The sequence below is a fragment of the Camelus bactrianus genome, chromosome 29 (genome assembly GCF_048773025.1).
Source record: "Camelus bactrianus isolate YW-2024 breed Bactrian camel chromosome 29, ASM4877302v1, whole genome shotgun sequence".
Classification (NCBI taxonomy): domain Eukaryota; kingdom Metazoa; phylum Chordata; class Mammalia; order Artiodactyla; family Camelidae; genus Camelus; species Camelus bactrianus.
In genome coordinates this window covers 25,299,472-25,323,781 of record NC_133567.1, presented here as the reverse complement: position 1 = coordinate 25,323,781, position 24,310 = coordinate 25,299,472, and the positions used below count along the sequence as shown (strand labels likewise).

At 38.3% G+C, this 24,310-nt stretch overlaps 1 protein-coding gene across 2 annotated transcripts; it reads right to left on the bottom strand.

Moving 5' to 3' along the window:
* Positions 1–76: 76 nt before the first annotated feature.
* OSGIN2 (oxidative stress induced growth inhibitor family member 2) lies at positions 77–23,991 on the bottom strand. 2 transcript variants are annotated; one of them, XM_010949730.3, is made up of 6 exons: positions 23,855–23,991; positions 14,345–14,499; positions 8,909–9,045; positions 8,195–8,386; positions 5,244–5,335; positions 77–1,955 (listed from the first exon to the last, which is right to left on the bottom strand). In XM_010949730.3, exons 2-6 carry the CDS (start codon positions 14,409–14,411, stop codon positions 923–925), a joined length of 1,521 nt encoding a protein of 506 aa, XP_010948032.2. In that variant the 5' UTR covers positions 14,412–14,499; positions 23,855–23,991; the 3' UTR covers positions 77–922. The 2 variants fall into 2 exon arrangements, with proteins under 2 accessions (XP_010948032.2, XP_074211084.1); XM_074354983.1 differs by lacking the exon at positions 23,855–23,991 and adding an exon at positions 23,072–23,115.
* Between the last annotated feature and the right edge of the window lie 319 nt (positions 23,992–24,310).

The window sequence follows — 24,310 nt, the reverse complement described above, 5'->3', positions numbered from 1 at the left end:
TTCCAATATTGTAAGTACTTTTACCCAAATAGCTTAAGTTTCAGTGACAGACATTAACTCAGTGTTCACATAGAAATAAGTAGTTCTATTCAAAATTTATTGAACTGCAAATTAGTTGAAGTGTTATGCTAGTTAAATAGAGAATGCATCTCCAAGAAGTATCGTGGCAGGTTCCTGGATATCTAAGGATATGCCAACATTATTGGACTGTTTAAATTAGAAGCTGAGAATATGTTGAGGCTTCAACAATAAAAAAATCTTCAAAGGCCATCATATTTGCTAATAAATTAGATTTTATATAATTGATAATTTCAAAATAAATAAAACCTGAGTTGTATACGCCTCCTGTTCCCACCCCACTCTCAGCATACATACCTTCACATCCCATTTGCTTCAGACCAGTGTGTCTCAAACTTTAATAAGCATACATATTCCTTGAGGATGTTAGTAAGATGCAGTTTCTGATTCAGTACATCTGTTGTGGGGCCTGAGGGTCTACCTTTCTAACAGCTATAAATGGGCCATCTTCTGAGCAGCAAGGTGGCCCAGCATATAATGAGGACAATTTCTGGCCTGATGACTGTGGTTTTATAGATTCAATGCTGTAATATTTTGGAATCAAGCATAAATAACCAAAAAATGATTACAAAAAATAAGTTAGAAGAAAACAATGTTTTAGTTAAGTGAGACATTAAGGTACACCAAATTGGCAGTGTTTCTGTTTGTCTGACAGCGACACCTTTGATACATTACAAATGTAAATCAGGACACCAAGTTCTGGTAACTTTAAAAAATAGTCACTATACCTTGAGGCTCTCTCCCAGTTAATTCAAGTTCAGAAAATTCAAGCCAGTGCACTGTAAAACCACTATTAAAAATTTTTAATGGTAAAGTGTCCATATAAATCATTTGTAAACTTGCTTTAAGCTATCCCATCTCCTCCTCCTCTTTCAACAAACAAATGCTGCTTTTTCTTCTGTCTTGTAGCTAAACAGCGTGTAACACCCAATGCTCCTCCCTTTAAAAATCGAACAAAATTGTCTCCAACCAAAGGACCCAATGCAAAAAGGTTGGCTTCTTTAACGCACTCGTAGGTATATGCATCTATTTCCACAGGATTACCCTTACATGTGATTGGCTGGCTTGAGTTGTGGCCCAGGTAACACCCTTGCTCCTTCAGAAAAGAAAGATTGGGATGAGAACCTATCAACACTACTGCTGCAGAGAGCTTAAATATTTTCTTCAATCCAGAGATGCTTTGAAGAATGCATTTCAGGTCCGACTTAAAGGAAAGCACATGGTGCTCAGGAAAACTGGTATAATCAGGTAACAGACGTGAGTGTAAGGAATACGACTGAGTACACATCATATGATAGACTTTATGGTACTCTGGATAAAGCTTTTTGGGAAGCTGTTTGAAAATTAAGCTTGGATCAGTTACTCTTCTACGAAATACATGAATCACAGGGACATTATTATTGTAAGCACAGAGCACTGCATCAGCTGCAGTCAGCCCAGAACCCACAATCAGCACTGGGTCCACTTTCCCACGCAACTTTCCTTTGCTTATAGCAGCTCCAAATTCAGGCATTGAATGAAACACAAAAGGAAAATCTTCCCCTTCAATTTCCAGACGGCCAGGAGAATCCAACGATCCAGTTGCCAGCGCTACATTTTCAGCAAAGAGACAGAAGGGAACAGGGGAACCATCGGCTGTTCGCTGATAACCCCTGATTTCCCAGTTTCTCTTGATAAATTTTGACTTCTCTATCTGTAAAGGCTGTGTTGAAATATCTCTGTCTTGACCATCATTATCAATTTGATCTCTGTAGAGTCTTGATACAGATGTAATATAAGTATTCTCTCTGAAATTCTTCTGAAGACCCATGACTTTTACGTAGTGTTTATAGTAGTGAGCTATTTCCTCTGGCATAACTCGATCCCCTTTTATGTTCCTATAAAAGGAAAAGGAAAAATGTTCTGAGGATAATTATTTATTTTACTGACATCTAGTTGGTTTACAGTGTTGTGTTAATTTCTGGTGTACAGCGTAATGATTCAGTTATACATACAGATACTCCTTTTCATATTCTTTTTCTTATAGGCCATTACAAGGTATTGAATGTAGTTTCCTGTGCTATATGGTAGGACCTTGTTGTTTATCTATTTAGCAGTTAGTATCTACAAATCCAGAACTTCCACTTTATCTCTCTATCCCCTCCCCGACTTTTCCTCCTGGTAACCTTAAGTTTGTTTTCTATGTCTGTGAGTCTGTTTCTGTTTTGTAAATAAGTTCATTTTTTTTTTTTTTTTAGATTCCACATATAAGTGGTATCATATGGTATCTTTCTCTTTCTGGATTACTTCACTTAGTATGACAATCTCTAGGTCCTTCCATTCTTTAATCATTACAGATATAACAGATATTACAGATATAACTGTAACATGTAATTCTTAAAGACAACATCTAGGCACTAGTTTTAGTAAGTTGCTTTGTATTTTCCTAATGACTAAAAATAACTCAGATCAGTCTTCTGAACAAAATCCTCTTACACTTAAGTAACATTCCTCTCTCTCTTTTCCTACTCATAGAGATCTGTAAATGTATTCTTTATGAAAAAAGTACATTAATACAACTTTTGTTTTCCATTTGAACTTTAAAGCAATGGGCATTAGTATGCTTAAGCACTGCCCCAATTAGAGGTAAGTTGCAGTAAAAACCCCAAATCATTTCACATAATTCACTGTAATTTGTAACTAAAAAAAGTTCATAAAAATTTTCCTTTTAAGGCTTAATGACTATAATAATGAAGATATAGAATGCACTCTCAATTTTTACAGAAACCCTACATAAATAGTTACTATTAATTATTTCCATTTTGTAAACTAGGAAATCATTAGTTTAAGTTATTTGACCATGGTCACAGCATTAGAAGTTAGAGTCAGGATTCAAACCCTGCCAATCTTGGATCTGTTTCCTAAAGCAAAGGAAATAAAAGCAAAAATAAACAAATGGGACCTAATTAACCTTAAAAGCTTCTGCAAAGCAAAGGAAACCATCAACAAACAGAAAGACAACCTAATGAACAGAAGAAAATATCTGCAAATGATATAACTGACGAGGGGTTAACATCCTAAATATATAAACAGAGCATACAACTCAACATTAAAGTAAAAAAAAGCCTGATTAAAAAGTGGGCAGGAAAATCTGAATAGACATTTTTCCAAAGAGGACATGCAATAGGCCAAAAAGGCACATAAAAAGATGCTCAACGTTGATAATCAGGGAAACACAAATCAAAACCATAATGAGATACCGCCTCACACCTGTAGTAATGGCCATCATCAAGAAGAACACAAATAACAAATGTTGGCAAGGATGTGGAGAAAAGAGAACTTGTGTACACTGTTGGTGGGAATGTAAACTGGTGCAGCCACTGCTGAAAACAATGGAGGTTTCTCAAAAAACTGAAAGTAGGACTACCATATGACCCAGCAATTCCACTCTTGGGTATATATCCCCAAAAACCAAAAACACTAATTCAAAAAGATACATGCACCCCAATGTTCACAGCAGCATTATTTACAATTGCCAAAAAGATATGGAAGCAGTCCAAGTGTCCATCAACAGATGAATGTATAAAGATATGTATAAATATTTTTATATATATCTATATAATGGAATACTACTCAGCCATAAAGAATGAAAAATTTGCCTTTTTCAACAACATAGATTGACTTGGAGAATACCATACTAAATGAAATAATTCAAACAGAAAAAGACAACTAATGCATGCTATCACTTACATGTGGAATCTAAAAAACACAACAAATTAGTAAATATAATGACAACAAAAAAAGTAGATTCACAGATACAGAGAATAAACTAGTGGTTCCCAGTGGGGAGAGGGGTGGGAGAGGAACAATACAGAGGAAGGAGATTAAGAGATAGAAACTGTTATGTGTAAAATAAGCTACAAGGATATATGGTAAAACAGGAAACACAGCCAATATTTCAGAATAAGTATAAATGGAATATAACCTTTGAAAATTGTGAGTCACTATATTCTACGGTATATCAACTACACTTCAATTAAAAAAAAATTAAAAACAAACCAAAAAAACCCGGCTAATGTATAGAGTTTTCTCTTAACACTATACAAAGACAGGAACTAAAGCTAATACTTATCATAAGATTCATTTTCACATATTATGTAAATACATAATGCGCTCAGCTTAGTAGGATGCACACTTGTGTGTAAACACAAAGCTTTCCCTCACCCACATCACAGACGCAAGTATGTTGAGCAATTTCACTTTCTCACAAAAATCAAGAACTTACACAAATTCCCTGATTTTGCAACTTTACATTTCAAACCCCCAGAAAATTCCTTTTTAAAAAAAAACCCCAAAAGTAATATTTGAAAGGTTTAATCTCAGTTACCCATGCTGGCCTAAATTTGCTTTTCTTAAATCTTTCAAGTTAAGGATAATTACTGTAGATTAACTTGGTTTCTATCTAGCAGGAACTGAAGCACCCAAATGTTACAGCCCTGATCTAACAAAGGCTGAGTCACTTCCTGCTTTAATGTATTGTTTCTGTGAGTAAATTACAGCAGACTCTCTGTTAGTAATTCCTATCTAATTTAATATTTACTAGTCTTGAAAAATGATAGCTTTTCATATTTCTTTTTTAATTTTTCTTTCTCCCAGATAAATAAAAATGAAAAATAAACTTATTCTTTAAAGTTGAGATTTTCATAGTATCTAGTCTCATATTTTCATATTCCTATTAAATATTTACCTCTACAGTCAAGTAGCCAGTCACATCAGATTCTATTTCATTCTATCATTCCAAATTATTCATCATATACACTTTTCTGCTCTGAAAAGCCAAATATTTTTAAGTATGTATACATGAGATATGCATGCATGAAGTTATATATCCATAAAAATCAGTAAATAATTGTGAAAGGATATGTGGGTGTATAAGAAAGTAATTAAACAAAGAGTGGTTTAACAGGGAATGAGGTAAAACTATGATTAACAATCTGCAGACAAGCCCTTACCTCTGTGTGCTTTAGCTTTGTAACATCTCTTAATAGAAACTAGCTCATAATCAGTATAGCAGAGAGGTTTTATTTGAAAGACACATACATCGATATTCATCTAAAAATATTTTGAGATTTGCCAACAGACTCTTTCCCACTGAATACCAAAATTTTTAATAGTTTGATCTTTACCTTCGTTTGCTAGACACCCAATCTTTAAATTTAAGTCCAGGGAGCTCCATCCAGTTTCCAAAGCTGATTGTCAACATGGAGCCTTCCATATTCTATTTGAATAAAAAAAAAATGTACAATCAAAAAACACAATTAATCAGTAACATGGATTTTTTTTTTAACCAAACCCATCTCATTTCCTATAATTAAGTCTGGATAAGGAGAGCTTAAAGAAGTCCTAAATGGTTGTGTGAATTACCTCTGGAACTTTATTCCAATGAACGTTCAAATATTTCAATAACGTAGTACCTGTATTCCTTCTTTCATATAATTATACATTTATAAATCAGATTTACAATGTTACCTGACGCCTAAACAATGTTGATAGCTTTGGCCTGTAATCAGCGTAATCGGATGCAGAATATTATGTCAGAGGAACAAATCAGAATTTTCACATTATAAACAAAAGGGGAAAAATTCATTAATTTCTAACACCTTAAATGTCTTTCCACTTTAACATTAACAGAAGTTTTTTAATGGGCAGCAAAATAGCTTTCCCCCACCTCCATCAATTATAACTGTGAGCTTGGCTGAATACAGCAGGCGTCTCTTTTTAAAGCTAGAGAAATGAGCACTGGTTGCTTAAGAACATACTCACTCACTGCTGAGGCTAAAGCTGCCTTTAAGAAAGTGACTCCTTCAAGCCTGTCCTGCTTCTGCTTTGCTCAGCAAGAAAAATGAGGGAAGCTCACGGGCTAAATGCACCTTTCCCACTGACCTCAGTTGTTCCTTTCAACCAACTCATTAAGGCTATGTTTTTTTTTTTTTAATAGACTTTTTTTAAGAGCAGTTTCAGGTTCACAGCAGAATTGAGCAAAAAATACAGAGTTCGCACATAGCCCTCCCCACCCACACATATATACTCCCCTACCCTCAGCATCCCTCATCAGTGGGGCGTATTTGGTACAAATGATGAACCAACATGGGCACATTATTATCAACCAAAGTCCAAAGTTTACATTAGGGTTCACTCTTGATGTTGTGCCTTTTATGGGCTTTGACAAATGCATAATGACATGTAGCCACCAGTACAGTATCATACAGAATAATTTCATTGCCCTAAAATTCCCTTGTGCTCCATCTATTCATCTCTCTCCTCCCACCCTCTTCCCAACCCCCTGGAAACCACGATCTTTTTATTGTTTCTGTTGCTAGGCTACAGCTTTTTAAAATCTGAACTCTTCCTGTCCTGTTTTTATACAACCCAGTATTGGGGATGGTATTATTATTATAATTATTATTATTATCATCATCTAACAGAGCACTTACTATGTGCTACAGGTTATAACATCTATTAGTAATTTGTGACAGCAAAGGATCACCACAGGAAGAAAACGCAGCAAGCTGCCACCCGAGGCAGGCTGGGCCTGGTACTGGGCTCAGAGCCAGGTTTTAGGTATATTTCAGCTTTACCTGAAGGCTGGGGAATCTAAGATCAAATATAATTTTATAGTTATATATTTTATAATTTTGTATTTGATCTTGGATTCAAATATATTTTAATACATTCAAAATACATATTCAAATATATTATGAACATATTTGATTCAAATATATTGTTAGTAATCAAGGCTTATTCATACTTTAACTTTACTATATATAAGTGAAAGAAATAAAGTAATGCAGAGAGCAATCATTGCCTGCACAGTTTTCTAAGCAGAAAATATATTAAGTACCTCAGGAGTTTAGAAGACGTAATCTAAAACCTTAAAACATATATTACGGCTTTTTCAAGAAACGCAGTTTTATTAAGAATGCTACTCATAAATAGAGCAAATACAAACACTAGGCTAAAAGGCAAGATAATCTGGTAGCTGCTACCCAGTACCACAAAAGTAATTAAGATTAACGAAAGAGTCAATGATGTATTTAATCTTTGAAGTCCCCAAATACTCTGAAAGTCATCTGATAAATTAAATGTAAACAATTTTTAGCCATATAACATTGCTCTAATATAGGACTATATAAATGAAGCTGACACTAAAGATTTGATATTTAATGTTAAAATTCCCAGGAAGTCTGTACTTTGTAACAGAGCAAAAATTATTTAACATTTATTTTACAACAAATGAGCACCCACTACACACTAGACACTGTACTAACAGCTAAGAATAATTATTAGCCACTGTCCCCTAATGAAATACACTGAATCTTGATGCTATCAGTTCTATGGTTCAACCTCTGCTGTGGACTAGATTTTGTCACCTCCAAAATCCGTGTGCTGAAGCCTAACCTGACTGCGATGTATCTGGAGATGGGCCTGTGGAATGCAATTAGGGCTGGACGAGGACATCAGGGTGGTGCCCTCACAGCAGGACCAGTGGCTTTATAAGAAGAGAGTTCACACTCCCTCTGCCACATGAGGACATGCCAGAAAGCAGCTACCTACAAACCAGAAAAAGCTGTCACCACACAATGAACTGGCTGGCACCCTGACCTCGGATTCCACGGCCTTCAAACAATGAATCTCCTGTGTAAGCCACTCGGTCTATGGTATTTTGTTACAGCAGCCCAAGCAGACTAATACAGTTTATTTCTTTCACAATACATTTTTCATTTAAGATTTGAAAATGGAGGGAAATGATGGATATTGATATGAAATACTGTGTGAAATTTTGTAAGCTCTAAAATCAAATGGATTAAAACATTTCTACTATGCAAAACATTCTCGAAATATTTTCTATATAATTCCTAGAGAAACACTTCTTCTAAGACTGTATCAGTAATAAAATGTGGCTGGCTTAATTTCTACTAGTAATTAACCCATATTTAACTGAACATATTAAGTTATCAGATAAAAATGTGGTAATCATCATATACAATATTATATCTTAATATTTAAGAACCAAAATGGTCTTATCAAGATGACATATAATTCACATCCACTAAAATGATAAGAAAAATGTACTCACGTGCCACGCTCCACCAGGTGGGCCTTTACCGAGGACTAAGTGGGGGATATAATGATGTTGTTCTAATTTCCAATGCAAAACGGATGGATAATCATATCCAAAGTCAGCATCTGGATGAAGAAGTGTGTCAAAAAGCACAGCAACGGGATTGGAGGATCGACCCTCAAGGCCCTCAGACAAATATTCCAAGTCCTGAATGAATTAAAAACAAAAAACAGGATTTGGAAAAAACAAACAAAAAAACCCAGCTAACACAGTAACAGTGAAGGCTATTAGTCTAATCCAGTATTTCCCAGATAGTGTGCTATGCAACACTGAAGTTCCTTTAGGTCTTAACAGATTCTTGGGTCAAATAAACAGGAAGAAGATTGGATTTCAACAAAGCTAATCAAATCATTTTACTACAAAATTTGATGCCTTTCATATGCTAATATACCATGACACTTTAATGATAAAAAGCATCACTTTCCAAATTTATTTGAGCATACAGCACCTATTAAACTACACAAGGAAATAATTTAGGAAATTTTGCTCTGATTAATTCAGAAAAAGAAGTAACTCAGCAGAATATATTTATAAATCTAAAATTAAAATGTTATAAAGTGTTATTTAGAAGAAAGGATTTTCAGCTAAGAAACACAATGCTTATATAGTAAACTAGTCTTGTCTCAGGATTAAAAAAAAAAAAATGGACTAGCACGTAAAAAATAATACCTGATCAACAATGGAAAGATGTCTTGCTTCTTCTAATTTACCATGTAAGATTGCATTTGGATGTATTGCTTCTGATGATAAATATGGTCTGTAACCCGAAAGCATGTAAGAAAGGCAGATTCCTGAGGGTCCATTTCCTATTTAAAAAAGGGGGGAGAGAGGTGTATTGTGTGTCTTAATGCTCGTTTTTCTGTTTCACAGATGGCTTTTCTACATAAACTGTTCCTTCTCTAAACTCTTAAAACCAAGTATTCATAAGAGAAAATTTTTGTCTGCTCTCCTGTTTTCTTTTGAAGCTTCAAGTCTCTATGTAACTAACCCTCAAAATTAGATTTCTAGGCTGACCTCTTACCCCAAAAATATATCCCACATTTTCAGATGCTGCTTCTTCACTCTACCTGACTGACCCACTAATAACGGAATCACAATGTGTTCACAGCAACTTTACGAACTCCTCTGTTTTGGTGCCCTCTCCTTTAAACCTCACTCCTCACAGTACAATACATACTAGCAAAATCCTAAGTTTGTTAGTTTTTGGTTCTAACCCTGTTTTGGTCACCTACATCCATTCAGTGGTCTCTGCTATTCTCACTCATATTTTCTGATTCAGAGGATAAAAATCTCTTCCTGTTCCTCTTCAAGTTTCACCTACTCAAAGATCATTTCACATTCTACGTTCAAATGAGTTTTGGTAACAAAGTCCTCCCACTCTATTTCAAAGCCCTTAATTGCTGTTTCTGACTATCCAGTGTTCTCCATGTTTGGTCTCAACCATATTTCAAGTCCCATCTTCTAGTAACTATCTTCCTATATTTCTGTATGTTCTACCTAAAGCCAGACTGGATTTTATTTTTTATTGAACCTTCTTGAACTACTTTTGATTTCCATAGCTCCTTTAGTCTGGACTGCCACTTCTCTATTGCCATGTATCAAAAATTTAATCCACCTGGGACAATTCCTAGCCATCAGGAAAAAAAACCCTGTTGCTTGCCTAATATTTTGCCCCAAATAAAATAAGCTTAAAGATGTAAATATGAGTTAAAATCATAAGAATATTAGGAAAGAGGGTAATATTTCTACTTATAACGCTGGAGTAGGAAGCCTTAAAATATAACACAAAACTCAAAATGCAGAATGGAAAAGAAACCATTTAACATAATATTTTTTTTTTAAATGGCAAACAGTGGGAGTTAAGATCTGAGACAAAGAGCTAATTTCCTTGAATAAAAAAGCAAGAGACAAACTAAAGAAAAATTGTAATACCAACAGACACAGAAAAAGCATTTGACAAAATCTAACACCTATTCATGTAAAATTCTCAGCAAACAACAAGCAGAGGGGAACTTTCTCAACTTGATAAAGAGTATCTACAAAAACCTTACAGCTAACATCACACTTAGTGAGAAAATAGGTTTCTTCCCTACATGATCAAGAACCAGATAAGGATATCTCATCTCACCATTCCTACTCAACACACACCATGATAAAAGTCCTAACTAATGCAGGAAGACCAGAAAAGGAAACAAAATGTATACAACTTGGGAAAGAAGAAATAAAACTGTCTTTGTAAATGCCATGCCTATCTACATAGAAAATCCCAAAGAAGTGACCAAAAAGCTCCTAGAATTAACAAGCAAGTATAGTAGCAAGGTTGAAGGATGCAACACTAATATATACAAGTCAATTACTTTCCGATATACCAGCAGTGAAATTTGAAATTACACAACACTGATTATATTTGTGAAACAAAAGAAATACCTGGGTATAAATTTAGCAAAATACATATAAGATATACACAAGGAAAACCAGAAAACTCTGATGAAAGAAATCAAAGAATATCTAATTGATGGAAAGATATTCCATATTCATGGACAAAATGACTCAATATTGTTAAGATGTCGGTTTTTCCCAACTTGACCTACAGATGTGATGCACTCAAAATCCCAGCAAGTTATTTTGTGGATAATATACTGACAAACTGATTCCAAAGTTTCAATGGAAAGGTGAACGATCCAGAACTGTCAACATAATATTGAAGAACAAAGTCAGAACTGCTATCACCCAACTTCACTGCTTACTATAAAACTACAGTCAACAAGACAGGGTGGAAACGAAGAAAGAATAGACTAGTCAGTGGAACAGAACAGAGGGCCAAGAGACAGATCCTCAACACACACAGTCAATTTACTTTTGACATGAGGGCAAAGGCAATGCAATGGAGAAAGGATAATCTTCTCAACAAATTGTACCAGAACAACTGGACATCCACGTGCAAAAAACATGAATCAAGACATGGGCCTAATTATCTTTACAAACATTAACTAAAAACAGGTCACAGACCTAAATATAAGACGGTAAATTATAAAACTTCTAGAAGATAACACAGGAGAAAATCTAGGTGATACTGGGTTTGATAAGGAGTTTTTAGATAAAACACCAAAAGCAGGATCCATTAAAGAAAAAACTAACGTGCAGGACTTTATTAAAATTTAAATTTCTGCTCTGCAAAAGACACTGTTAAGAAAATGAAAAGAGAAGTCACAGACTGGGAGGAAATATTTGCAAAAATAAGTAGTTGATAAAGTACTTGTCTCTAACATATACACAGAACTCTTAAAATCTCAACCATAAGAAAACCACCAACACCATCAATTAAAAAGTAGGCAAAAGATCTGTACCTCAAGGTACAGAGATGGGAGGTAAGCATATAAATTCTCAACACTGTGTATCATTACAGAACTGCAAATTAAAACAATGAGATACCATTACACACCTAGCAGAATGGCTACAATTCAAAAGACAATACCAAGTGCTTCCAAGGATGCGGAGCAACAGGAACTTTCATTCATGGCTGCCGGGAAGGCAAAATGATACAGCTACTGTGGAAGGCAATTTGACAGTTTCTTACAAAGCTGAACATAGTCTTGCCACAGGATCCAGCAATCACACTCCTAGGTTATTTACCCAAATGGGCTGAAAACTTAACAGCCAGCCATGCAAAAATCTGCACGTGAATGTTTACAGCAACTTTACTCACAATTATCAAAGGTTGGAAGCAACCAAGATGTGCTTCTGTAAGCAGATGGATAAACTGTGAAACATTCATACAATGCAATAGGGTTCAGTGATTAAAAAATAAAATGAGCTATCAAGCCATGAAATATCTTAAATGCAGATTGCTAAGCCAAAGAAGCCAGTCTGAAAAGGCTACATACTGGGATTCCACATATATGACATTCTAGAAAAGGTGAAACTAGAGAGACAGTAAAAAAAAAAAAGATCAGTGGTTACGAAGAGTTGATGGTTGAGGGAAAGGATGAACAGGTGGAACACAGGAGGTTTTTAAGCAGTGAAATTACTCTACATGATGTTGTAATACGTGACATTACACAGACAGCAAAGCCCACAGAACTGTGCAACCTAAAGAGTGAAGCCTCAACTACAGATTTTAGTTAGCAGTAATGTAAAAGCAGTGGTTCACCAATTGTAAAAAATGTACCATATTAATGCAAGTGTTCATAAAAGGGGTAAATGGGAGATGGGAGGGAGAAGAAAGGGAATATATGAGAACTCTTTGCACTTTCCACTTAATTTTCCTATAGACTTAAACTGCCTAAAAAAAAAATAAAGACTATTAAAATAAATATGAAATATAAGAAAAACAGTGGGAGTTAAGAACTGAGACAAAGGATCAAAAAGAAATAGCACTCAATAGACAATTGTGGAATAAAAACAAGCAGTTCATACAGAAATACATACAAAGGCAGAATGCTCCCCAGCTCCCAAAGATTTCCCCATCCTAAGCCCAAGGACCTGAAGGTGTTACCTTACACAGAAAAAGGACTCAGCAGATGTGATGGAGGACCCTGAGATGGGCAGAGTGCCCCGGATTACCTACGTGGGCCCAATCTAATCTGTTAAGACCTTAAAAACAGAGAACCTTTCCCACCTGTGCTGAGGAGGAAACTTAACTATGGAAGAAGGTTAAAAGAGAAACAATACTGCTAGCTTTGCAGCCACAGATGGGGTCCAGGAGCCCAGGAGTGATAGTGGCCTCTAGGAACCGGAAAAGCAAGGGAGTATCCTACCCTGGAGCCTCCAAAAGGAATGCAGCCCTGCTGGTACCTTGACTTTAGCCCTGCAGGACCGTGTTGCACTTCTGTCCCATAGAACAGAAATAGATAATAAATTTATGTTGTTAAAGCCACCGGTTTGTGGTGATTTGTTAAGGAAAAACACACACGTTAAGGAAGTCAGCCCTTTATGTAAGCTCAAGCCAGCAGGCATGGCCCTAGATGCCTGAGGTCAAGCTACTCACTGGCGAGCTGAGGCAAAACAGAAAAAGATTGCTTTGGGGGAAGTGAGGTGGGGAGGCTCCGATGAAGGTAGCTTTTCCTTTTCTGATCCTCTCAAAGCTCAACTAGAACAATCAGACAGGCTTCCTTTACTTACTGCACGACACCCAGGGTGGAAACCCAGGGTTGGACATAGTGGGACACGGAACACGAGGTGTGGTCTCAGATGTCCTGGGTGAGAACTACCACAAAAGCCACCAGCTCCCCTCGAGGGGAGTCTGGCATAGAAGTACCCTGCTTCCCTTCTTTCCCTTCTTGACTGGGTCTCCCACATGTCAAGACAGAGCACAGGACCTTCCTCTCCTTCCTGGTAACGCTGAAACAGGCCGTCAGAGAACCAAAGGCAGCTGTATGCCATCGCGGGACATTATGTCCCGTAATTCCTTCCCTGGGTTTTGGTTTCACACGTAGCACTTGTCCAACTTTATGAGTTTGAATATTACAGGGGAGATATTCATGACAGGTAATTAAGCACATGCGATAGAACAAAATCATAACAAATATATAATTCTGAAGTAATTAGGTTTTTAATAACTTAATTTTTAATATCTTCCATGCCTATCTATTGAGGTGGTATGAAGATATATAATAGTACTATGATGGCTAAATTATTATAAACACAACTACAGGTTACTATAATCATTACAATGGAGCACTGACTATCAACTTGCACAAGCCACTCCACTTCTGAGCGTCCCTGTCTGCCAGTATCCTACACCACCAGGGCTGTAAGGCATAATTCAATAATGTACACAGAATGCTCTGTACAGGTCTCTAATAATATTAGTCATGTCATTATCATGACAGTTTCATACAATTAACACAACAGATACACCATATTTTAAAATAATACAGTAATATCAGTCTTCCAATGAAAACCTGTTGCATTCTAACACAGAATCTAGTATCAGATAAACCAATTACTCCCTCCAAAAATTTGGTTATTAGTTATTTTAACATATCAAGCAACCTAAGAATATTTTTCAACACAATCCTAAGAATGTGTGCTATGTAACTGTACAATCATAAAAGTAGTGAGAATCATAAAAGGAATTTTAAGAGACAAAATGCAGTAACTTACCTATTACTACCACAGGCAAAGTCACTGATGAATCTCCAAGTAAAGAAGTTTCTTCAACCAATGGCATAGCTGTAACTTTTCGCCCCAAATTATCACCCAAATATTGCACCAAGGAATTAAAAATCTCTCCTTCAGTTTCAGTGTCACTATAGTTTCTTAAAAAAAAAAAAAAGGAACAAAAACAACACAAGAGATATACAGTCAAAATAAAATCTTTATAAAACTCTGTCTTAGGACACCACAAATTTTCTAGAAAGAGAACATAAGCAAAACATTCCCTGACGTAAATCGTAGCAATGTTTTCTTAGGTCAGTCTCCCAAGGCAACAGAAATAAAAGCAAAAATAAACAAATGGAAGGTAATTAAACTTATAAGCTCTCGCACAGCAAAGGAAATCATAAACAAAACGAAAAGACAACCTACAGAATGGGAGAAAATATTTGCAAATGATGCGACTGACAAGGGCTTACCTTTCAGAATATATAAAGTTCATACAACTCAGTTAACACACAAAAAAAACAACAACCCAATCAAAAATTGGGCAGAAGACCTAAACAGGCATTTCTCCAATGAAGACACACCAATGGCCAACAGGCACGTGAAAAGACGCCCACGGCTGCTAAGTATCAGAGAAACGCACACTGAAACTGCAGTGAGGTATCACCTCACACTGGTCGGAATGGTCATCACTAAAAAGTCCACAAATGATAAATGCTGGAGAGGCTATGGACAAAAGGGAACCCTCCTACAGTACTGGTGGGAATGTAGTTTGGTGCACCCACTATGGAAAACAAAATAGAGATTAAAAAACTAAAACCAGACTTACCATATGATCTAGCAATCCCACTCCTAGGCACATATCTGGGGAAAATTAATTCGAATAGATCTATGCACCCCAATGTTCACAGCAGTACTATTTACAATATAGCCAAGACATGGAAGCAACCTAAATGTCCAGTGACAGATGACTGGGTGAAGAAGTTAGGGTGTATGTAAGCATATACAATGGAATACTACTCAGCTATAAAAAAAAACAATGAAATAATGCCACTGTAGCAGCATGGATGGACCCAGAGATTATCATATTAAGTGAAGTAAGTCAGGCAGAGAAAGACAAATATATGGTATCACTTATATGTGGAACCTAAAAAACGGATACAAACGAACTTAGATTTACAAAACAGAAATAGATTCACAGACATAGAAAACAAACTTACAGTTACCAAAGGGGAAAGGGGGACAATAAATTAGGAGTCTGGGGTTAGCAGATGCAAACTACTATATATAAAATACAAACAATAAGATCCTACTGTATAGCACAGGGAACTATATTCAATAGCTTATAATAACCCATAATGAAAAAGAATGTGAAAAAGAATATATACATATAAAACTGAATCACTATGCTGTACACCAGAAACTAACATTGTAAATCAACTATATGTCAATAATAAATAAATAAATAAAACAAACAAACAAAAATCCCCATATAACTCAATAAGCTGATCCTAAAAAAAAAAAAAAAAAAAAAACAGTCTTTAATCAGATTTTATTTAGGTCATAAAATATTCAATAATTCCATAAAAGGAGAAAAGGAAATCTTTCTGTTTAATGCTTTCAAATAAGCAGCTTAGCTACATGTCAACGTACACCACTTTGTTGGAAATCCTAAATACAGCTGTCCCTCGGTATCCAAGGGGGATTTGTTCCAGGACCTCACTCCCCCTCCCCAAATACTAAAATGCACACTCAAGTCCCTTATATAAAACGGCTTATTATTTGCATATAACATACCTACATCCTCCCATATACTTTAAGTCATCTGTAGGTTACTTGTAATGCCTAATACAATGTAAATACTATGTAAATAGTTGTGAACACAATGTAAATACTATGTGTGTAGTTACCAGCATGCAGCAAATTCAAGTTTTGATTTTTGGAACTTTCTGGAATTTCTTCCTTCCTGAATATATCTGATCCACAGTTGGCTGAGTCCATGGATGCAGAACCCATGGATATGGAGAGCCGACTGCAGCTGCTAATGTCTCTTTAGTATATTGAAGGCAAGTCTTAAATAAGAAGTTATTTTTAATACACAGCATTATATTAGGGACATTTGTGATTCTCTGAGATCTAGGAATACCAAGTTTCTCTTTCACTTTTTTTCTCATTAATAAAAAAGTATATTAGAGGAAGCATATTTGGAACAAAATAGTCACATATATTTTAAGGAAAATTTACTGTACTTATAAATTAGAAAATCTTGCACTTGGGTAAAAGAAATAAGGTTTATACACCTTTTCTCAAAGAGATACTGAAAAATGGAAAAAATCTTAATACTGATTTCCAATCTACCATTTTTTCTAGCTGCCTCCCCAGAAGCTGGTTTCAGCATTCTGAAGTGCTCGTGCTCGTGCGGGAAAGGGAGTCCCCTCCCAACAGCTGATGAGCTGCATTACACTAGGGGTTACTTCAGAATAGAACTCCTGAGTTAGTCTTCATTCTCATCAAGTCAGAAACAGGCCAGTGTCTGAAAATATTAAACTGAGTACTGACTACTGGGTGACTGCTTATCACTGTTTCCGAAATGATAATTCGGGGTATGGATCTGTTATTTCATAGGACTCACTGATCCTGGAAGAGGATTAGAAATGGAATTAGGCACAGACCAAGACTTCTGCTTCCCTATACCCTTCAAAGTTCCCAAACTACCCTAGGACGGGGCAGCATTCCCCAGAATACACTTGACAGCTTTCCTACCCCCAATATTTGGACTCCCCTAATGATACATGGAGCCTTTTGGCCAGAAGAGCTAACCTTTGGATATGGCCACTAAGGAAAGCCCCTCCTCACACTGCAAGCCCGACCCTGGAAGTGTCTTATGCTCAATCTACCCCTCTCAGGTCATTCCACCTACTGCCTCTGATCAAATCCAGGTGGACTAGCTATCTTGCCTTCTCCTGCTTCTTGGCAACTGAACTCAGCATGACTGTATTATACCTGGGCCTGCCCCTGACACTGCCCCTAAGTGTGTGCCAAGGACGGTTTCCCCAGCCTCATTTGGATGCTTCTGATGAAAGTCCTTTTGGACACCAAGGACTCAATACTGTGGTTGCTGTAAAGGCCACAGTTCTTTCTCAGTAGAGGGAGACCTCACGGTCAGTTCCCTAGTGACACCCCTACTTCAGACACCACTGCTTCCATATATACAACCTCGGGTGTAGTTAATAAAAATGATCATCACTCTTACAAAGTTTCTGGTGATTAAAAAGATGTCTCCTCAAAGCTTAACAAATGTTTCATATTATTAAAATGGGGGATATTATAGGGGTTAGGGTCAACTTGAGATGACACAAATATTAAGCTAGACTACGTGAATACTATCTGATGTCCCCTACATGCTAAGAACTAATAACCCTTTGAATGACTGAAGGAAGGCATTTTAGCAGTTTCCACCATATTTGATTTTATAAGCAAAACTCAATGATCTAAAATGCCTTGGCTGGTTTAAGTTTACAAATAAATGCTGTGAAATGAATACTTAATATTTAAACTCCTTAAGAACAAACCAACCATGGAGAGAAGAGAAGTTCTGGCTAAACTCCAAATCATTTTTGCTTAAAGGTACAGGAGAATTCAATTTTTCTATAACTTATCAAGAGCCATTTAATACTCTAAGTCAAGGAGTCTCAAGCAACCATCTCCCCCCCTTTTTTTTCTGGCAGGCCTCAGAATTTTAATACAGCTATCAATGCTATAAACAGACTATCCATTTTACAAGGACCTTTCATTACACTGGACTTAACCTCTCAAATAATAGATATTAAGAAAACATTTAAGAGGTTAAGACAAATAAAATGCCTCCTCTGTTGGACTTCCATTAATCAAGAAAGACAAAGTTTTCAACAGCTCAAAAACATCAGAAAAACAACAGATCATTTGATCAGGGAGATTGGAAAATGCTTTTAAAAAAACAAACAAAAAAGACCTTCAGTGAGATATAATATGCATACCATAAAACTGACCCTTCTCAAGTGTACAATTCAGGGCTTTTAGTACAGTCACAAGGTTTTGCAATCACCACCACTAATTCCAGAAAAATTCTACCACCCCAGAAGTATACTTTGCACCCATTAGCATTCATTCCCCATTTTCCCCTTCCCCCAGCTCCTGGCAGCCACTAATCTATTGTCTTACTAGATGTGCCTACTCTGGAAATTTCAAATAAATGGAATCCCTCGTACATTATGTGGCCTTTTGTGTCTGGCTTCTTCCACTTAGCATGTTTTCAAGGTTCACCCATGTTGTAAAATGTATTGGTACTTCATTCTTTTTTATGCCAGAATACCATCCCACTGTACACCTGTTAATACTTTTGTTTACCTACTCATGAGTTAACGAGCCAAATGGTTTCCACTTTCTGGCTATTACAAACAATGCTGCTATGAACATTCGTGTAAACATTTTTGTGTGGCCAAATGATTTCATTTCCCTGAGGTATGTTCTCAGAAGTGCACGCAATGGCCGGGCCATAAGCGCTACATGTGACAGCTCGAGGAATTAGTGAACTAGTTTCCCACGTTTGCACCATCCTGCATTCACACCAGGGATATGATGTTCCAATGTTTCCACATCCTCACCAACACTTGTTATTGTCTTTTTTTAGCCACTCTAGCAGGTATAAAATAGTATCTCACTGCAGCTGTGACAAGCATTTCCCTAATGACTAATAAATAAGGGTAAGCAGCTCTTCACGTGCTTATTGAGCATCTGCAATCTTCTTTGGAGAAATATTCAAATTACATACCCAATTTCCAACTAAGCTGTGTTTTGCATTGTTAAGTTTTCAAAACTCTTTATATGTCCTGGATACAAGTCCCTTTTCGGATATATGATTTGCAAATACTTTCTCCCGTCTTGCGGGCTGTCTTTTCACTTTCTTTATATTATCTTTAGAATCACAAAAGTTTTAATTTTTGATCAGGTGCAATTTATGTTTTTTTCTTTTATTGCTGTACTTTTGGTGCCATATCTAAAAAAAAAAGCACTGCCTAATCTAAGATCACAAACCTGTTTTCTTCTTTCGGTTTTACAGTTCTGGTTCTTACATGCAGGTCTTTCGTCCATGCTGAGTTAATGTTTGCATATGGTGTGAGAGAGCGGTCCAACTCGATTCTTTTGCTTGTGGATATCCACTTCTCCTGGCACCATTTGCTGAAGAGACTGTTATTTCCCTGGGATCCCACGGAAAGGAACCGACCATAAACAGAGGGACTCATCTGTGGACTCTCACTACTGTCCCACTGATCTACATTTATCTTTATTCCAGTAAGTTCTGGAATATTGTAGGAAGTTCTGAAATCAGGAAGTGTGAATCCTCCAACTCTGTTCTTTTTTCAAGATTGCCTTTGCTATTCGGGGTTCCTTGCAATTCCATGTGAATTTTAGGATCTGCTCATCAGTTTCTAGAGAAAAAAGGCAGCTGGGATTTTGATAGGAGTGTATTTTTATAGATCGATTCAAGGAATACTGCCATCTTAAGAATACTAAGCCTTTCAATCCAAGAACATGAGGTTCCTTTTCAATTATTTTGGCCTTCTTTCATTCTTCTCAGCAATGTTCTCTCATTTGCCATGTACAATTCTCACCTTCCTTTTGTTAAATTATTCCTAAATATTTCCTTCTTTTTGGTGCTAGTATAAATGGAATTGTTTTGTTAATTCCCTTGCCAGATTGTTCACTGTTAGTGTACAGAAATACAATGAATTTTTGTATGTTGATCTTGTATTGTGCAGTATCACTGAATTGATTTACTAGGTCTAGTAGGTTTTTGTGTGTCTGTGGGCATCAAGCAATTTGACTCAAGTCTCTCCCAAGACTCAAGTAAAGTACAGACAAAGTTTTAGCTTATCTTAATTCTCTACACAGTATAAGTAGTATCTGTTGATTTTCTACTAACTGGTATAATCTTTGGGTATATAATCCATATTAATGGTATAAATTATTTGTAATAAACTTGTATGGTATTTGATAAATACTGGTTTAAGAGAGGCATGAAAAACTGAATTAAGAGAAGCAAAAAATGAAAATAAGGTCCACTGGATTTACATAAAGCATCAATGAAACAAAGGCCTGCTAGTAAGTATTCTTTCTAAAAATTTCAGAGCCTAAATTTTAAATTTAATATTGCTGTATATATTCTACAGTATCTGCATACTATTTCACAGGTCAGTGAGCAGTGTAAATACCCACTTAGGAATCCAATTTGCTGAATGTTCGTTCTACTTATAAGAAGTATTATACTGAGTAATTTAAAAAAATCTACTTTTATTTGGGGAACTAATTAAATTGGAAAACACATATAATTAAATTTTAGGAAAACAGTAAAGAACAAAACTACACATATGCAAAAAGTTACCCTATGGTTAGGCATCAAGTTAAGAAAGATTATTTTTCAGATGATTTTAGACACCTTCCAGGTTTGTTTCTGAAACATGGTCCAAAGATTCAAAACAAATTTAAAAGGAGCACAGATATAATATGTGAGTAACAGAGACTTCTCTCGCATCCAGCAATACTTCTTTAAATGACCATTCAAACTAAAACAAAATGCTTTACTCCCTGGGTTCTTAGTCATTGGAAGCATGACCCTGGACTGTTACCCAAGTGAGACTACCATAGGAAAAGAAGGTTCTAAAGTCACATGCTTCATCTTCCACAACAAAGTATGGGAGTTTCCTCCCTTGAAAAGTTAAGTAGACAGTGCTCTCACAATACTTAGCCTTTCAGATATTAGACAAGATCTGAAATGTAACTGCTGTCACAACTGGTTTTAAAATGTGTTTTCCTAATGAAATTGCTCAGAAAAACAGTTTTAGTAAATTATAAATCTCTTTATAAGGAACTGTTTTAAATAATAAGTAAATGTTGTCTTTTCAAAATTTTAAATAAGATAGAGCTATTCTTACAATGGAAATACGGTCTATCAATTACAATTTTTATCCATTGGCCAGCAGACTTGTTTTCCTTTATCCTTCAAGATCAAAACACGGCAAATATCTTGTTTTCATCCCCTCCTCCAAATTTCTGTACAAAGAGGTAAGCATATGGTATTCAATATCTAGGGTCAGTTGAATGGATATGAATACCAATGTGTCCTCAGAATTCAACTGTACCTAAAGGTGTCAAAAAGCTTTTGGACAGTATTTTTTTTGAAAGGCGTGTTATTTTCTCTGGGGCTTCAGTTTAGCAAGTTTTCACTAGGGGAACTTGTTTTCTAAAGCTCGCCAACGTGGATCTGCTACTCTCAAATCACTGTCTGCCAAGTAGGTAACAAACAAATTTGCTTGGAACTTAAAACCCCACTGTTTATTACATAAAACAATTTTTAATATTCAGAATTTAGAGACTCCAACAAAACTCACTGAGAAGGTGGTCAAGCCAGGAGTGCTGCTCTGTCACATCAGGAATACTGAGTCTTCTCTGTGCCTTACACCTCTTTTGAGATTTGCTGAAGCCTCTGGACCTCTTCTTTGAATATCATTAAACACAATAGGATTTACAAGGAAACTAGTAACAGTTATAAAAAGTAAACTTGTGACACGTTTTTATGTACTTCTCTACTGTACTTAGTAACAAGTTCAGTGATGTATAATAATTACTGTAATCTTGAAGAAATAAGCAAACACTATTTCTAGGTATCTGCAACAACTAATGTGATGTGAAAATAATTGTGATTTCTACAATGACAAAGTCACAAACACTACTGTGATTTACTACTTATATTCATAACTGAAGAAGACAGATTTTGGTTCAAGTTGAGTGAAAATTCCTGGTACCTTTCTTTACATCCAAGTTCACGGGTCACCTAAAGCCTATACATGCAGCCCAATTTTAGAACCCTTGGTCAGAATTTCATATTTTACAAAAGACGTTTTGCATACCATTATTTTAGCACATTCATGTATGTAAAGCAAGGCGCTTTCTAAAGTCTTCACTAAGCTTAACATTTCTTCAGCCCAGCATGAAAACCAGTTTCAAGTTGTTTTTGGTCTTTCCATAACTGAAGTGGCCAACTGCGCTAAATATAATACATTCCCTTCTATTTTAAAACGTTTTATCCGTATCACCCCTAAAAACTTTCTCAAAATGTTAGTCCTGAATCGCCACACTTTTCAAATTTCATACAATATATATGACTTACAGTGACTTAACACCTTACTAGGTCAGAACCTATTTGGAACTAGATGCACACTTAAAACATAATTCCCTATTTCCCTTCAACCTAGTAACTTCGGTTATCAGATTTTTTTAAAAGAAAAAAAAAAAGGTTCAAGGTGTGCGTGGATGGCTGGGAGGCCATTCACAAGCCTTCACTCAAACTTTGCACTACTGAGAAGTCTCAGTTCGCAGTAACCGACTCTATCCCGGCCTAGCCGGTCCCGCAGTCCCGTGACCGGCGTGGTCCAGCGAGAGGAACAGGGGACAACGGAGGAGAGTCCCCCAGAGCCAGGAGCCGAGGTGGGGAGCCTGGACTAGGCAGGGGCCCGGGGGAAGCCGCGGCCGAGGCGGGAGGTGGCCGCAGTCCGGGAGCCAGCCTTCCGCCCCCGGCTCGCCCCAGTTTCAGACCCCGCGCGGCCTCTGCCCCGTGCGGCCCCGGCCCTGCCGCGGGGCCCGGCGGCCCTGCACCCCCGCGCGCTGCCCTTCCTCCCCCGGAGCAGAAGTCACCTGAAATGAGCGGCCAGGGAGCAGCGGCAGCACCACACGGGCATGGAGCGCGGCGCACCGGGAAGCCGAGCGCCTCCGTCCGCGGGGTCGCCCGAGGGGGGCGCCCGCCGGGTCGCGGGGTCGCGCCCCGAGCCTCGCCGTGGCGCGGCTGCCCGGAAGCTGCAGCTCGGCGGCCGGCCGGGCTCCGGAGCGGCGGAGTCCGCCTCGGGCCGGCGGCTTCCGCTCCTCGCCTGCAGGGAGCCAGACGCGGGCGGCGGACGCTCTCCGGGAGCCGCGATGGGGGCGGAGCGTGGCGGGGACGCTGCGACGGCTGCGGCGGAGGCGCGCGGGCTCCTCCTCGCAGGTGCGGAGGCGGCGGCGGCGGCGGGCGAGGCCCCGGATTGGTGGAGCCGCGGCCGGGGCGCGGGGTTGGGCCTGACCGGGGGCTGGGGTCGAGGTCCGCCCGCCCGCGGCCGACCCGCTGCGTCGCGGGTGCTGGGTGCTGGGTGCTGGGTCCTGAGTCCTGGGTCCCGGGCCCCGGCCTGCGCCGCGCCGCCCCTCCGCGTGCGCCCGGCCCGCGGCCTGGGGGGTGAGCGGAGCGGGGCGGATGCGCTTCGAGAGGGCCCGCTGACGAGGCGAGGAGGAAGAGCTGCTAACCGCGGTGGCGGGACGGCGCGGGGGGAGTCCTCGCGCGCCGCACGGCCTCCGCGACCCGAGCACCTGGGTGTCTCCGGGGTGGGTGTGCGCCAGCCCCACGCCGAGGACGCCCGGGAAGGACCGAGATCCCCGCCCCAGGAAACTCACTTCAGCGCCTCTCCCCCCGGTGGCCTGGGCTCCGACGCCCTGAGCTTCCGTGTGCTTTCCGCTCCTGACGCTGCATCACAGTCTCCTGGGGGGACTCACCGAACCGCAGGTGCCCAGGCCCCACCCCAGTGGGTCTGATGCGGGAAGTCCGGCCTCCCGACTGCGGTCCCCCTTCCTTAAGTCAGTGGCATCACTGATTAAAATCTAGGTGCTCAGCCCCGCCCAAGATTCACCGAGTACTTTTCAAGGAGCAGCAAGGGCAGAAATGTGTATTTTTTATTCTCCCTCCAGGTGACTGTGATGCAAGGAAAGTTAGAAAAGAAGGGAGTAATGCGTGTCCCTATTCGGTATTATCAAGAAATTAAAAAAAAAAAAACAAACAAACACAAGAAGTGATTGGTTGCATAAACTATTATACAGAGCTGTCTTTCTGTCTGCCCTCCCCCCAAAGCCTTA